The 17,640-nt window shown below is 43.9% G+C and overlaps 1 protein-coding gene across 2 annotated transcripts; it reads left to right on the forward strand.

The window, feature by feature from the left end:
- Positions 1-748: 748 nt before the first annotated feature.
- LOC128690705 (uncharacterized) lies at positions 749-17,318 on the forward strand (the record flags this gene model as incomplete). 2 transcript variants are annotated; one of them, XM_070088262.1, is given in 3 exon segments in its annotated part: positions 749-912; positions 1,388-1,540; positions 10,571-17,318. In XM_070088262.1, coding segments are annotated over 3 exon segments (760 nt in total), but the record flags the coding sequence as incomplete, so codon positions are not given.
- Between the last annotated feature and the right edge of the window lie 322 nt (positions 17,319-17,640).

Consider the following 17,640-nt stretch of genomic DNA (forward strand, 5'->3'; position numbering starts at 1 on the left):
CCTATTTGAGAGGTGTCAGCCCAATTTTAACCTCTAGAGCACGAAAATTCCTTCCCATTACACTAACATTGTATCCAATTCAAAAACCAACAATGACGACTCCTTCTGCCCAGGTGCAGAAAATTCCCATTTTCTATGACAAATTTTTATTAAATACAATATAAGCCATCTATTTACCTATAAATTACCGTATTTTCGGAAAATATACATTATTATTATTATAATCAAAGGGGAAGCGCTAAACCCGTAGGATTATACAGCGCCCGGGGGGGGGGAAGGATGTGGAAGGCATTCAGGCTTAATTCGGGGAACTGGAGCACAGTTCCAATTCCCTAAATCAAGAGCCTCTCACCAACATCAAGGAACCTTCCATGAGGGGCGGAAAATATACAATATTTTCCACATTATATATGTAATGTTATTTATTACTGTTATTACCTTAACCAAGCGCTAAACCAGTATAATGTCACATAAAAACATTAAACAATAAATGATAATTAAAATGGCCACCTCTTTCCAGATCTTTTTTAATTATTATTATTATAATCAAAAAGAAGCGCTAAGCCACAAGGGCTATACAGCATAGATCTTTTTTAAAAATAACAATAAAAATCCTTACACTGATTTAATATCCTGTGATGCTACAGGCTAGGCGACAGACTGGTAATCTCAAGATGGCTTGAATCTCAGTCTCTCCACAGAACTCTTACTAATTTCAAGGTTTGATTCGTTTAATTTCTCTACGAAGATTGTGGAGACACGTGAGGGAGGCACGCGAGAGATCTGAGTGTGTGGAGGAATGGGCTGCCTTCGTCAGGATCCTACAGGCAGTGTTGGAGGCTGTACCACAGACCATCATCCAAGCATACTACTTTTTCACAGACTTTGCGTCCAGGGACACCAATTTCATCAGTGAGTTATTATTATAATCAAGGGGGAAGCACTAAACCCATAGTATTACACAGTGCCTGGGGGGAAGGTATTCAGGCTTAATTCAGGGAACTGGAGCACAGATTCAATTCCCTAAATCAAGAGCCCCTCACCATCATCAAGGAGCCTTCTTTGAGGGGCATCAGTGAGTTAAACATGTTATTTTGAAGTAATATCTTAAATTATATACATATATAATTATTATAATCATGGGGAGCTCTAAACCCAAAGGATTATACAGCGCACGTGGGGGGATGGAAGTTATTTAGGCTCAATTCAGGGAACCGGAGCAGATCCAATTCCCTAGATCATGAGCCCCTCACCAGCGTCAAGGAACCTCCCTTAAGGGAAATTATATACATAAAAAGGCTTAGTCTTACAATGTTTTGTGGTTTATTATTAATGACAGACGTGAGAGAAAAGAGGTATACATTAATTCGCTGACATTTGCCTTCAGCGTGGGCGCCCGTGGCTAGCACGTGCCTTTCCATCATTAGTGCCGCCTTCGGCTACGCCTTCTTCGTGGTGTACAGGTACTACGACCAGGAGTATGAGTTCCCACCCTTCTGGAAGTGTTCCCTCGTCGCCCTCACCTCAGTCCTCATCCTAGGTGAGTTCTCATCCTCTACGAACCATGGTTTTACATCTGCATGATTTGGAGGGGGATCTGGTCTCCATACCAAGTTAGCCCATATTACTCTTATTTTATAGCTCACTATAATTATGATTATATTTCCACGACAGTTAAACTTGAAGGGCTTATAAAGCGACCAACGGTAAGGAAGGCGTGTGCACTGGGGAAAGGTATTTACAAAAGATGTAGTAAAGTTGATGTAATAAGCTGGGTTCGTTCCAGAAACTGGCTGAGAGCCACGATTTCTAAATTTTTCAGCAACTAACAGAAACTGATCTTAATACTATTGATGACTCATATATTTCTTACTTTCTTATGTATTCCACTCTTGTAAAGGAACAAGTGGAGGGTGTAGGACCTATTCTTATGAAGGTTGCTTCCTCAGCTGTGTACATTGAATGAGAATAATTATGCTACTAAACTAGGATTGCAATAAAAAGACATATACTCAGATTACCGTACTTAAGAGATTTGCCCATTTCCCTGAGTTTCCAGAGTAACACGTCATACTTAAATATAAAATTCACATGGAATTGTTAAGCCCGTAAGTGTCACATTATTATCATAATCAAAAAGGGCTAAGCCACAAGGGCTATACAGTGCTGCAGGGCAGGAAGGAAGCGAGGGCATCAGGTGGCAAAAGGGAGATGGATGAGTAATAGGTTACGGAATACAGCGGGGCAGTGGATGGTGAAAGGGTAAAGGGCAGCAAGAGACTGAACTAGAAAGGGCTAAGGGGAGTGCGAAAAGTATCATCAGAGTTTGTGGAGTAAATCAGTCGTTGTCAAGAAGTCAATGAGAGAGTCAGGATTAAAGGAGGGTCCATCAACAAGAAGGGAAGGTAAAGAGAGAGTAGTAGAACGTTGGAGGTAAATTCTGCGTGCTCGTTGATAGAGAGGGCAGTCTAACAGAATGTGCTAATTGATACTGGAACTTGACACTGCTCACAGAGAGGAACAGGGTCTCTCTCCATGAGATACCCACGAGTAAGACGAGTGTGGCCAATGCGAAGGCGGGAGAGAGTGGTCTCCCAACCTCGGCACTGATGACAAGAAGACGGCCAGTAACCTATGCTCGGTTTAATAGAATGAAGTTTGTTACCAAGCAGAGTTGACCAACGTTGTTGCCAACGGGTGTGAAGGTGGGTAGCTATTGCAGCAAAATAGTCCAGAAATGGAACACCTCTATAGGAAATTGGTAGGTCATGTACTGTTGACCGCGCAGCAGTGTCTGCCTGTTCATTGCCCTGTACGTCGACATGACCAGGGACCCAACAAAAAACAATATCTTTATGCTTGGTAGAGATACGGCGTAGCCAAAGTTGGATACGGAGAACTAGGGGGTGAGATGTATCAAATTTTCGTATAGCCTGTAGAGCACTAAGGGAGTCTGAGACTACCACAAATGATGACACAGGCATAGATGCGATATGAATAAGTGCTGCAAGAATGGCATAAAATTCAGCAGTAAAAATGGTAGCCGAAGATAGTAAATGCCCTCGCACAACGCTGTCCGGAAACACTGCTTCGAATCTGACACCGTCTGAAGACTTAGAGCCATCTGTGTACACAGCGATGGCATGAGAATGAGAGTGGAAGTGATCAAGAAAAAGAGAGCAGGAAGCCACCGCAGGCAGTTGGGCTTTCGAGCAAGGGAGTGAGAAAGAACAGACCCGAACAACTGGAACTTCCCCGGGGGGTAAGGAAAAGTGAGATGCTACATGAGCATATAAAGGTGGTAACTGAAGGGAAGACGAGCAAATGTAGGCGAAGAGAAAAGGGACGGAGCAAACAGGGGCGGCGAACAAATAAAGAATGTCTACTAATATCGGTGACCATTCTATAAATGGAAGGATTGTGGCGATCGTGAGAGTGTACATAGTAGCGATGGCAATGGGCATCACTGATCAGACAAGGATGGAACATTCGCTTCTGCATAGAGGCTCTCAACAGGGGAAGAGCGAAAAGCACCAAGGCATAAACGTAATCCTTGGTGATGGATGGGGTTAAGGCTAGAGAGAGTAGCAGGAGAGGCCGCTGAATAAATCTGGTCACCATAATCGAGTTTTGATAAAACGAGGGCTGAATGTAGGCGAAGCAGAGTTCGACGATCAGCTCCCCAGGAAAGATGAACAAGGGTTTTAAGGTTTAGCCGGCTGTGACAAGTTGCCTTCAGAGAGGTAATGTGAGGTTTCCAGGATAACCTATGGTCAAAGAGAAGGCCTAGAAACCTGACTATCACGTTCGGGGATACGGGAGCCATAGAGATACAAAGGATGATCGGAGATGACAGAGCGTCTAGTGGAAGTAATTTGGTGAGTTTTGGTACTGGAAAATTTAAACCCATGTGTGGTGGCCCAAGTGGAAACACGGTCGACTGCATGCTGGAGAGAAACTGCAATGAGATGACAGTCAGCACCTGCACAAGCAATAGCTAAGTCATCAACATAGAGCGATGACCAAATATTGGGTGGAAGAACAGAGGCCAAATCATTTATAGCAAGGAGAAAAAGTTTTGTGCTCAAAACACATCCCTGAGGGACACCTTCAGCTTGGACAAAGTCCGGGGAAAGCACATTATTGACTCAAACACGGAAGTATCTGTCAGTTAAAAAGTTCTTAAGGAAGGATGGTAGATTGCCTCGGAGGCCTAAGGAGTGGGCTTGGGCCAAAATATTATACCTCCAAGTTGTGTCATATTCCTTCTCAAGGTCAAAAAATATGGCAATAACTGAGCGATTATTTGCAAAGGCATTACGAACGTAGGTATCCAAGCATAGTAAGGGGTCTATGGTAGAACGGCCCTTACGAAAGCCATATTGACTAACCGAGAGACTGTTGTGTCTCTCTAAATACCACATTAAACGGCGATTTACCAGACGTTCCATCACTTTGCAAACTGCACTAGTAAGAGCGATGGGACGATAGTGGGAGGCATCATGTCCTGTAGTACCCCGCTTGCAGAAAGGGAGAACAATGGCAGATTTCCACAGCTGGGGAAGAACTCCTTGTGCCCAAATAAGATTGAAGAGGTGTAAGAGGACTACAAAAGCTGACGGATATAAATGTTGTAACATACAAATATGAATGTTGTCAGGCCCAGCTGCCGATGATCGGCAAGCTGAGAGTGTTGCCTCCAGTTCCTGAAGTGTAAAAGGCACATTATACTGTTCTTCTCTGAGAGAAGAAAAGTCCAAGGGTACTAACTCTCTGGCAGACTTTGAGGAAAGAAACGAGGGGCATAGATGGAGCCCCCGGGAAATGCGGACCAGATGAGTGCTAATTTCAATGGCAACGTCGAGGGTTTGCTACATCAATACCGGCGACCCGTAGAACAGAAGCTGGGTCAGGAGAGTATTTACCACTCAATTTCCTCAATTTTTTCCAGACTGCACTCATAGAGGAAGCAGAGGTGATGGTGGAAACAGTCTCGCCAGCAAGTGCGTTTAGCATCACGAATGACACGGCGAGCGATCGCACGCTTCTGCTTAAAATCAAGAAGTCTCTCATTGGTTCTATTGTATCGGTACCTGCCCCATGCAGTGCGTTTCAAACGTACTGCACCAGCACAAGCAGGAGACCACCAAGGCACGCACTTCTGAGAATGCTTGCCTGAGGTTTGGGGTATAGAATGAGAAGCTGTGGTATAAACTGACGTCGAGAAGAGGTGTAGGAGCTCATCAATGGAGGATGAAGAAGGAACCTCACTAAAAGCAGTGAGTTGTGAGTAAAGGTCCCAATTTGCCCAATCAAATTGCCAGCCAGGGCTACGGAAAGGTGGTGAATATGAAGGAGAAGTAAGAATGATTGGAAAATGATCGCTGTCATGTAAGTCCGGTAGAAGAGACCAGGTGAAGTCTAGTGCAGTGGAGGAAGAGCAGACTGATAGATCGATGCAAGAGAGAGTATGAGTACTAGGATCAAAATGGGTGGGAGTACCCGTATTTAAAACATGGAGGGGGTGAGAGGCGAGAAAAGCCTCCAACTGGATGCCACATGAGTCACAATGAGACCCCCCCCCAGAGGAAATGGTGGGCGTTAAAATCACCAAGTAACAGAAGTGGTGGTGGTAAGGATGAAACAAGAAAGGCAAAGTCTGGGATAGAAAATGCTCGAGAAGGAGAGAGATATAAAGAACATATTGTAAACCACTTATTCAAGTGGATACGGGCTGCAGTGTAATGCAGCGAGGTATGGACAAATAGTTGACAGTACGGAATATCATTGCGTAGAAGAAGGGCACTTTCATTAAAGGTCCCATCTGAGAAAGGATCCGAAGAATACAATAAATTATAGCCTGAGATAGGTTGGAAAACAGCTGAGTGTAATTTTGGTCCTTGTAAGCAAGCACCAACAGGGGAAAACCTGGAAAGCAACATCTGAAGCTCACCCCGATTACCCCTGAGGCCGCGGATATTCCACTGTAAATAGGCCATGATTGGCGATGAAGAAAATACCAGGAATCCGTAGGGAAGGGCACCTACGGACTAGAGGGGTTAGAAAAGTCAACGTGTGGTGGCATTGGAAGAAGTTCAAGTAGTGAAGGAACGGAGCGTTGTGAAGAATGGAGTTGTGAAGATGGAGGAGAGGGAAGGAACAGGAGGTGAATCAGTGTCCATTGAAGGTTTAGTCTCTGCAATGTATTCTGAAATGGCTTCAAGTGATGTATGGGAGACCATATTGGAGGTAGGAGGAGGAGGGTGAGTAAAGATTGGGACAGTAATGGACTGTACCAAAGTAGAGGGGGACGAAAGAGTGTAGGGGACTGGAGATGAAGTGTGGGGGGGGGGACAGAAGAGGCAGAAACTTGGGAGGTGGCAGAAGAGGGAGAAACTTGGGGGGGATGAGGGGGGTGGAAGGCATAGTATGAGGAGGAGGGTGAATCTCCACACTTGTAATAGAGCCAGAGAGAGGGGAAGAACTAGGCACAGAGACTGGAAAGGTAAAGTGTGGAGGTGGAAGAAGGGAAGGAAGGGGCAAAGAAGATTTGAGCAATGTGGATTTTTTGGACTTCTGAGAAGTAGGGGGGGCGATTGGTATAAGGTGTCGTACGAAGTCTTGTCGATACTGGGGCTTGTGAGGAAGGACGCGAAGATGTGAGAACAGATTGAGTTGTAGTCGGGATGTCAGAGCAAAGGACAGCAAAAGGATTAAATGCCAGAGTGGCTATGGGAGGGTTAACAACAAAGGAGGCTGCAGAAGATGGGACCCCAGAAGTGGGGGCATGTTTTGAAACACGAGAATAACACGTGGTAGTCTCCCTTGGAGGCGGAGATGAGTAACTGCCATAGCATAAGGGAGACCTTCTGCCTCTTTGAGGCAACGGATTTCACATTCATTTAAGTAGACCTGGCAACGGCGGGAGTACGAAGGGTGCACTTCATTACAATTAAGGCAAGATGGAGGTTGACTGCAAGATGTATTAGAATGGTCGTCGGCACCAGACTGGGGATTCAGCTATAGATCTGCAATATTTCGCTGGGTGACCAAAACGCCAGCAATTTCTACACTGTTGCGGTGTAGGTATCACCTTTCGAACTATACAGAGGACGGGAGTTCTCAGCTGTCAAAAGTTAATCGAGCCACATTGCAAGGGTAACGTCTCTGCCCACGGGCAGGAAGGACATAAGTGTCTACTTTGAGGATTGGGAGATCCTGGAGTTCAAGCTGTTCAAGAATGTCATTGCCACATGACTGGAAATTCTGTTGGACTATGGTATGGGGCAGAATGACAGTACCACTACAAGAATTGAGAGAAAGATGTTTTTCAATAGTGATAGGAGTAGTATCGATATTTGAAAGGAGAGAAAGATCATGAGCTTGGATAGCATTCTGGACAGTGACTATGCGCGTACCGCTCTTGAGAGCATGAAATGAAATATCTCTACCAACATGACGCAGGAGCGCTTTGCCAATACCCATCTAGAAACCCAATTACACAACCCAGGGCAACATGGGTTTAGAACAGGTTGCTCCTGTCTGTCTCAGCTATTGGATCACTACGACAAGGTCCTAGATGCACTAGAAGGCAAAAAGAATGCAGATGTAATATATACAGACTTTGCAAAAGCCTTCGACAAGTGTGACCATGGCGTATTATTATTATAATCAAAAAGAAGCGTGGCCATGGCGTAATAGTGCACAAAATGCGTGCTAAAAGAATAATGGGAAAAGTCGGTCGAAGGATCTATAATTTCCTCACTAAGAGAACACAGAGTAGTAGTAGTCAACAGAGTAAAGTCCGAGGCAGGTACGGTGAAAAGCTTTGTTCCACAAGGCACAGTACTTGCTCCCATCTTGTTCCTCATCCTCATATCTGACATAGACAAGGATGTCAGCCACAGCACCGTGTCTTCCTTTGCAGATGACACCCGAATCTGCATGACAGTGTCTTCCATTGCAGACACTGCAAGGCTCCAGGCGGACATCAACCAAATCTTTCAGTGGGCTGCAGAAAACAATATGAAGTTTAACGATGAGAAATTTCAATTACTCAGATATGGCAAACACGAGGAAATTAAATCTTCATCAGAGTACAAAACAAATTCTGGCCACAAAATAGAGCGAAACACCAACGTCAAAGACCTGGGAGTGATCATGTCGGAGGATCTCACCTTCAAGGACCATAACATTATCAATCGCATCTGCTAGAAAAATGACAGGATGGATAATGAGAACCTTCAAAACTAGGGATGCCAAGCCCATGATGACACTCTTCAGGTCACTTGTTCTATCTAGGCTGGAATATTGCTGCACACTAACAGCACCTTTCAAGGCAGGTGAAATTGCTGACCTAGAAAATGTACAGAGAACCTTCACGGCACGCATAACGGAAATAAAACCTCAATTACTGGGAGCGCTTGAGGTTCCTGAACCTGTATTCCCTGGAACGCAGGTGGGAGAGATACATGATTATATACACCTGGAAAATCCTAGAGGGACTAGTACCGAACTTGCACACGAAAATCACTCACTACGAAAGCAAAAGACTTGGCAGATGATGCAACATCCCCCCAATGAAAAGCAGGGGTGTCACCAGCACGTTAAGAGACCATACAATAAGTGTCAGGGGCCCGAGACTGTTCAACTGCCTCCCAGCATACATAAGGGGGATTACCAACAGACCCCTGGCAGTCTTCAAGCTGGCACTGGACAAGCACCTAAAGTCGGTTCCTGACCAGCCGGGCTGTGGCTTGTACGTTGGTTTGCGTGCAGCCAACAGTAACAGCCTGGTTGATCAGGCTCTGATCCACCAGGTGGCCTGGTCACAGACCAGGCCGCGGGGGCGTTGACCCCCGGAACTCTCTCCAGGTAAAATACAGGTTAAAGTAAAGAATTTAGTTCATTGTGTGGTCTGAAACTGAGCGTGGAGAGGGAGTGCATGACATGTCGGTCTTTTCCGAGTAGAATGGGAAGGTAACGAAGGAGCATCATCAGGATATTGACGTTGGCGTTTAGGAGTAGGACCGAAGTTGGTCCGGCATGAAACGGGCTGGCGATTTGAAAATTGCCGTACCGTAGAGGGAGAGGCTGGAAGCATAGTCAAAGGAGAGCGGAAGTCAGACAAATCGAAGGAGTCAGTCGAAGCCCCGGTACCTGAAACAGGTGAGGAAACAGGACCAGCAAGAGGTACAGGGGCATCAGGAGTGTCCGAAGAGTGGTCTAAAAACAAGGCAGGGTCAGAATGGGGTGTGGTATCAAGAAGGGGCCCGGGGGTAGTGGGTCCATGGATTGGGTTCTCCATGGTTAGGTTACTCCTTTGCTTTTCGTTTTTAAGAAAAAAAAAGAATAAAAAAAGAAAAAAAAGAATAAAAAAAAGGGGGGAGCGGGGAGCAATAGTTCCCAGGAGGAATGAAAGGGCTGGAATTCTCCCTCCGCGCCCAAGGTGACCTCAGCACCGCTAGTAATGCAGATGCAGCATGGAACCCGTGCCATACCCTACCCTTCATGCCAGTAAACCAGCAATCCGGGATAGCAACCTCACATCTGCCGAGCTACCTCGGTGGACCAAAGAGAGGGCGGCCGGATATCTGCCACAAAGCATACCTCCTTCGGCCACCGCCCCCGGAATCCGAAAGGTTGCTTCCAGAGATACACCTGTCGCCCGAAAGACACCCAAAGCTACTCCGGGATACCGGAGAGGGATCGGGACATCCCCAGGCGATCCAGATTCCACGGCAAACTACGCCACCACCAAGAATCTCAATGGAATGGGATGGACCCCGGTATCCTTTCCCCTACCTAGGAACTAGCGAGCCTGTGGGAGAAATCTCGAAGGCCAAAAAGAGGAAGGGCAAAAGGGAGGGGTGGGGAGGAGGAGGAGGAAAGGAAAAAGGGGAGGATGGGATAGGGAGGGGGGATTGGGGGGTAATTAGGTTCGGTCTGAGGAAGGAGACTGACAGGTCTAATTCCTCAGACCAAGAGCCTCTTCACCACAGCAAGGAGCCCCCCTTGAAGAGGTGTCACATAATGCCTGGGAAATGGGAGGCAATCAGGCTTGATCTCAAGAAGAGTAGCTCCAATTCCTCAGATCAAGAGCCATTCATCAGCCTCAAGGCACTTCCCCCTTCCCCTTTGAATTATTATTATAATAAAAAAGAAGTGCTAAGCCTTCCCCTTTGAAAGTACCTTATCTAAACGAACACTTTTGTCAAATATTCGATGGCCTAGTAAAAATACTACTTAAATAGGTCATAATTATTACATTCATGGGGGAGCACTAAACCTGTATTAATCATGGGGAGCGCTAAACCCATAGGGATTATACAGCTCCTGTTGGGGGGCGGGCATGGAAGGTATTTAGGCTTCAGGGAACTGAAGCACAGATCCAGTTCCCTAGATCAAAAGCCCTTAACCACCATCAAGGAACCTTCCTTGAGGGAAGTAAATAGGTCATTTACATATATTCTTGGAATTTAACAGTGACTTATCACAATATTGCATACACAATGCTTTTGACCATTTTTCCGCATCTTCAATAATTAATCTCTCGCTTGTCCAATCCCAGGTGGTCGTGCCATCACTTTATCTCTAATGGCGTCTGCCTACATGTTATGGCTTGCTGTCCTCTGTCTGGTGATCATCATCCTCATCAACTTCGTGTGGTGGACAGTGAACGTGAAGAAACATAACAATAACCCTTTAAGTAACATAATGTGGCGCTTCATTATCAGCATAACAGAGACCTTTGCAGTATCAGAGAACATTTTAAGGATGGGACTCACCAGTTTCCTTTTCTTGTGCCTCTCTGTGTTATATGGCATCCAGCATCACTATGTCCCAGTGGAGTGGATCTTGATCTGTGTACCCATCGTGTTTCAGTTAGTTGGTTTCATCTTGGTGCTGCCCTGTAAACAGCTGTACAATAAAGCCTATAAAGTCTTAGTTCGTTCAGCCATGGGCAATAAGGTGCAAAAGCTGCCATCGACCGAGGAATACGAAACAGAATAGTGTACAATATCGGTATTTTAGAGGCATATTCTTGGGGATCTATGCACTGGGGTGGTCTCACACACGAAAAAATTTTGTACTATTTCAGTCATTGCATAATATGAGAAAGGTATCCTCATATTACATAACCCCAGCCCAACAGTAGAAACTGTTCAGGGCAGCATGAGCTTCTAACACAGCTAAACATTAATGCCGTATATTTGAAACCACCTGAAGAGACATTCACAGGTAATTACGTGGAAACTAGTATTGCAATTTCTTAAAAAAAAAAAAAAAAAAAAAGGCAAATTAGGACACACAGCTCAAAACTAATACAGTGGACCCTCAACCAATGGCATTAATCCGTTCCAGAGGGCTTGCCGTTGGTCGAGTTAATTTTTCCCATAAGAAATAATGGAAATAGAATTAATCCATGCCTGACATCCCAAAGTATGAATTTTTTTTTTTTACATGAAATATACATTTCCTTATATGGAAAGGAATGGGACATGCAAAATAAACAATAATTAAATTCCGCTTACCTTTATTGTAGAGTTGTTGATGAGTGACGTGCCAACAGCAGGGGAGATTCAGGATTGTCTATTGCTTGGAAGGAGAAACCCCTTCCATAAAGACTTCAGGTACCAAGTCCTTTGGTGGGGTTACCTCCCTTCTTGGTTTTTTAATGCCACTAGGACCAGCTTGAAAATCACTGGATCACCCTCTACCATCACAACCAGTACCACCCTCTACCACCATCACAACCAGTACCACCATCCCAACCAGTACCACCCTCTACCACCATCACAACCAGTACCACCCTCTACCACCATCCCAACCAGTACCACCCTCTACCACCATCACAACCAGTACCACCCTCTACCACCATCACAACCAGTACCACCCTCTACCACCATCACAACCAGCACCACCCTCTACCACCATCACAACCGGCACCACCCTCTACCACCATCACAACCGGCACCACCATCACAACCAGCACCACCCTCTACCACCATCACAACCGGCACCACCCTCTACCACCATCACAACCAGTACCATCCTCTACCACCATCACAACCAGTACCACCCTCTACCACCATCACAACCAGTACCATCCTCTACCACCATCACAACCAGTACCACCCTCTACCATCACAACCAGTACCACCCTCTACCACCATCACAACCAGTACCATCCTCTACCACCATCACAACCAGTACAACCCTCTACCACCATCACAACCAGTACCACCCTCTACCACCATCACAACCGGCACCACCCTCTACCACCATCACAACCGGCACCACCCTCTACCACCATCACAACCAGTACCACCCTCTACCACCATCACAACCAGTACCATCCTCTACCACCATCACAACCAGTACCACCCTCTACCACCATCACAACCAGTACCACCCTCTACCACCATCACAACCAGTACCACCCTCTACCACCATCACAACCAGTACCACCCTCTACCACCATCACAACCAGTACCACTCTCTACCACCATCACAACCAGCACCACCCTCTACCACCATCACAACTGGCACCACCCTCTACCACCATCACAACCAGTATCACCCTCTACCACCATCACAACTGGTATCACCCTCTACCACTATCACAACCAGTACCATCCTCTACCATCACAACCAGTACCACCCTCTACCATCACAACCAGTACCACCCTCTACCACCATCACAACCAGTACCATCCTCTACCATCACAACCAGTACCACCCTCTACCACCATCACAACCACCCTCTACCACCATCACAACCACCCTCTACCACCATCACAACCACCCTCTACCACCATCACAACCACCCTCTACCACCATCACTTTCGTATTTTTCTACAAACTTTTTTTCTTGAATTCTATTGTGATTCCCACATCCTTTACCAAAGGGCTGGCTCTAGAAGCTTTCTTGAGGCCCATGGTGGCTTATTTAGCAGTTACAAGCACTAGAAACAGTGGAATAATCCAAAATGTATGGGAGGCACACGTGGAAACCGACCGCAATAGCTTGTAAACAATGGCACACTGAGCCTTGGAGTGCCTGGGGACATGTTCCAGACGAACGTTGTTGGTTAAGTTTTTCGCCATTGGTTAAGGCAAAAAGCGCCATTAGACGAAATTGCCGTTACTTAATGCCGCCGTTAGTTGAGGGTCGACTGTACAAACTTTTCACTAAGAAACAACAGCTTTGAAAGTAAATTGATGTTTTCTCTTATCTCAGACTAACATCCTAAAATACACCAACACTAATATTAAGGCTGAGGCCACTCATAAATTACATTATCTGGTTATCAGCATTGAAGGGTTGAAGCTAATCTGATAAGGCACTAACAAATTACCACATAAAAAAGTACTTAAATTTTCCCAAATTGTTCATTAACCCTTTCAGGGTCCGTCCCGTAGATCTACGGCTTTACGTTCAGGGTCCAAACCGTAGATCTACGCCATGAGCTCAGCTCACTCTGATAAACTGTGAGTGGTACATTTGGGCCTAGATATGAGAGAATACATCTATGTGGTATGTGTGCACCACATAAAACAGATCCTGCAGCACACTGTGTATAATGAGAGAAAAAAAATGAAATCATGATTTTTCGATTAAAACAGCAACTTTGCAGTGTTTTTTCGTATGTTTTTTTATAGTTGTATTTGCGATTTCTTGGTCTCATTTGATAGAATGGAAGACATATTACAGAAATAGAGATGATTTTGATTGGTTTTAGCATTGGAAATGACTTGAAACTGAGCTCAAAGTAGCGGAAATGTTAAATTTTTGCCGATATTCAAGAGTAAACAAACGACCTCACACGTCTAATACATGCCAGCTGGTGGATCTAATACACATTCACAAATGTGGTGATGATATTTATACAATTATTACAGTATTGCATAACAGTAAATCTTCTATTTTTTGGTGTGAATAAAAATTCATTATGTGAATAAAAAATCAAAATGGAATTTATTTGTAAAGCCTCAAAACATAACTAATGAACAGAGGAAATGTTAGTTTAGTGCCAGGAATGCCTACATTGTTCATTCTGGACCCTATTTTGAAATTGGAATATTTTGAACTTTTTGTTAAATTGGCCAAATTAACAATTTCCGATCACTTTATTTTGTAGTTGAAACAGTTGACTTGGCGATTTCTTGTGCTCAATCGATAGAATAGAAGTAATACTAGTGAAATAGCTAAGAATTTGGTTGATTGGAATAATGTAATTGGCCTAAAATGGGAGTCAAAGTCGGCAAAATCGCTGATTCGTAAATATCGCTGACACATCAAAATTCGCGAGAGCATAATTTTGTCAATTTTCCACCAAATTTCGTACTTTTTGTTTTATTACCTTCACAAAAAGATTCTCTACGATTTCATAAGAAAAAATAATTTTTTTTTTTGAAAATTCTTGGACACTGGTGCGTGACTCCAGATTTGGGCCTTGGACCCTGAAAGGGTTAAACAATGCAAATTGGATCCTCCATGGGTTAAAATCAACTCAAACTTTTCGCTAAGTTTTGTGTACATAACATACCAATTATTTACAATTGTGTTCAGGGAACAAATGTTATAGGCACATTATACTTATGCAGATTTAACCTAGGCTAGCTCAATAAAGTCAAACACACTGACATTCTGATACGAGACATTCTCCAGTTCTTGTAATGATGTAGGGTCAGACCTATGAACTCCGCCAAGGGAAGTCTAAAACTTCCATTGAGGAAATAATCAGCACTAAAAGTTTGACGACAATCATAGAATGCATTCCTCAGTTACTGCACAAAATCCAACAAAGTTCACATCTACACAGCCTATACCCCCCCCCCCAAATTTTTTTTTACTGGATACAATGGCTCACCTATTAGATTGCTGACGATAAGAATTTTATTTTAACAAGGGGAAAGCGCTAAACCCATAAGGGTCATGGAACACCTAATAGCATGTGGCATTCATATTCGATTCAAGCAAACTGAGCATAAATTCAGTTCCTTGGATCAAGAGCCCCTCAGCAAGCATAATCCACTTATATACAATCGACCATCGGTTAACATGTGTTCCTTCACCATGTCTCCATTACACTATTTCAAAATTGTGGTAGGTTTTCGACTAACACTCCGTAAAATTCAACTAATGCAGTGTCATCTCTGGGGAAAAAAAAAAAATTTGGAGCACCACGAGCTGGACTGCAGGATTTTTCCCTTCCATCTAGTGGACTCATGGGCAGCCTGTCTGTGGGACTGTCCATTCTTTGTGGGGGGAGGCCTAGCTTCCCTCGTCCCACCTATCGTTGGTCCATGCATACGTGTCCTATTCGATTCTCAGATCTGTGTGATTTAGTTAGTCTATTCCTGCATACCAGTCAATACATGCAATATGTCACTTCGTCTGACTTGTTTTAGGTTATCCTAGGTAATTCACTATGATAATTGTACTTGTGTACCTGTGCTTAAACAAACTTACCGTATTTCGCGGCTCGGAAGACGTTTTAGTTTCAATGGCTAGGCATCAGACGTAACTGGGAGCGCTACAGCCCAGCCCACATCCCAAACTTATAGCTCCCGTCACTGACCTTCAGTTTATATGATGCAGGGTGGTTTTTGGAGACATTTTATGGAAAAAAAAAAAGTGTGTCTAATAAGTCATGAAATACGGTACTTGCTGTGCTCAAATGTGAGCTTAGGTAGGTTTGTCAGGAAACACGGTGTTTCCTGATGCGGGTCTTGATCATATGGGAACCTGCAGCTGGAGCTTTGGGTCATCTGACAGACCTGCTGGCTTACCAGTTCACCTCTTTAAAATTTGATTATGATTATATTCATTATATATATAATTAATGTGAGCTTACTGGAGACAATGTTTATATACAGACAGAGAGCAGACACAAACTGCACTGGTCCATGAAGGACTGTGTTTATATACCCTTTATCTTCCTTTGCATATAATAAAGGTTAAAAAAATAAAAGGAATCGGGATGTAGTGTGTATACATTACCTACTTCATATATATTTTGCCTACCAGGTCACACTAGTGGCCCGTGGCCTGGTAGGCAAAGCTCTCGCTTCACATGCTGAGGGTCCGTGGTTCGATTCCCGGCAAAGGTGGAAACATTGGGAGTGTTTCCTTACACTTGTTGTCCCTGTTCACGCATCAATAAAATGGGTACCTGGGTGTTAGTCGACTGGTGTGGGTTGCATCTTGGGACAAAATTGACCTAATTTCCCAAAATCTCTGCATAACAAGGGTATTTCTATATACAGTGGACCCCCGCTTAACGATCACCTCCCAATGCGACCAATTATGTAAGTGTATTTATGTAAGTGCGTTTGTACGTGTATGTTTGGGGGTCTGAAATGGACTAATCTACTTCACAATATTCCTTATGGGAAAAAATTCGGTCAGTACTGGCACCTGAACATACTTCTGGAATGAAAAAATATCGTTAACCGGGGGTCCACTGTAGTAGTGTCATTGATATCAGCTAGGCCTGTATACCCTGTACATGTACTTGCAGAAATCAAAATTATTATTATGATTAGGATATGTGACAGGGTTTGTGTTGGTGTTAAGGGTTAACAGCTGGTGACCATCCAACCCTCCCTTCCTTATACTGATATTTTTACTGTTGAAAATACAAGGGAAATAATAATTTTATTATATTTTTTATTGTAATAAATAGTTTATATTTGCAAAAGCATTCTGGTAGTTAATTTCACGGCAGTGAAATACAACGGCCCTGGGGCCGTCACAGCCTTCAACCCAACAATAACATGAACACATACTGATAGCCCTGAAGAAGCTTTTCTTGTGATATATTTTTCATGTTTTCTTGGATAGCTTACATTTATATTATGGTTGGTATTACTCTGGACACATTTAATAAACTGTCTCGTCAGGTAAAACATGTTATTTTGTAATTATTATAATCAAAGAAAGCACTAAACCAACAAGGGTCATGCAATGCTATTTTGTGCTGATATATGGAAGTGATAGCTGATAGCAGATGATAGCCTGCCATATTTTTGCACATGTGCAGAATTTATGACTACTCCAATGTGAAGAACAAGCGACAGTGTGGAGACTTATATACTGTCGGCAGTATATAAGTCTCCACACTGTTTCAGACTATGAAACAGAATTCTTCTCCAGGCTGAAGGACTGACAACCTCAAATCTACATCTTCAAGGGTGATGGGCTGATTACATTGTCTTCACATCTCTACTGCTCGTGCCTACTTTCTGTACTCGACTGAAGAAGCCTACTGTGTAGGCGAAACATTTCGGAATAAAGATGCCTAACTGTTGCCCATGTCTCTTTCCAACCTGTCGGTATTATATAACATTTTGATATTTGACCTGATAGCGTTGGTTCCATAAGGACAGTGTTCATGAGATGTCCATATCAAGAGCACATCCAAGGAACCCTAGTAAAATGTCCCCATTAACATACCTAGAATCGGTCTATTATAATTAACTTCACTCAAAGAGTGGTGCAAGGTCATGCAAAACAGTGATCCTTACCACTCTGCCCTTTAACCCTTAAACGGTCCAAACAGATCGACGTTCAAATTCGTAGTGCTACAAAAGTAGATCTATTATTTTTTTTACATATTTTCAATAAAAAAA

This window comes from Cherax quadricarinatus, chromosome 24, assembly GCF_038502225.1.
Source record: "Cherax quadricarinatus isolate ZL_2023a chromosome 24, ASM3850222v1, whole genome shotgun sequence".
Classification (NCBI taxonomy): domain Eukaryota; kingdom Metazoa; phylum Arthropoda; class Malacostraca; order Decapoda; family Parastacidae; genus Cherax; species Cherax quadricarinatus.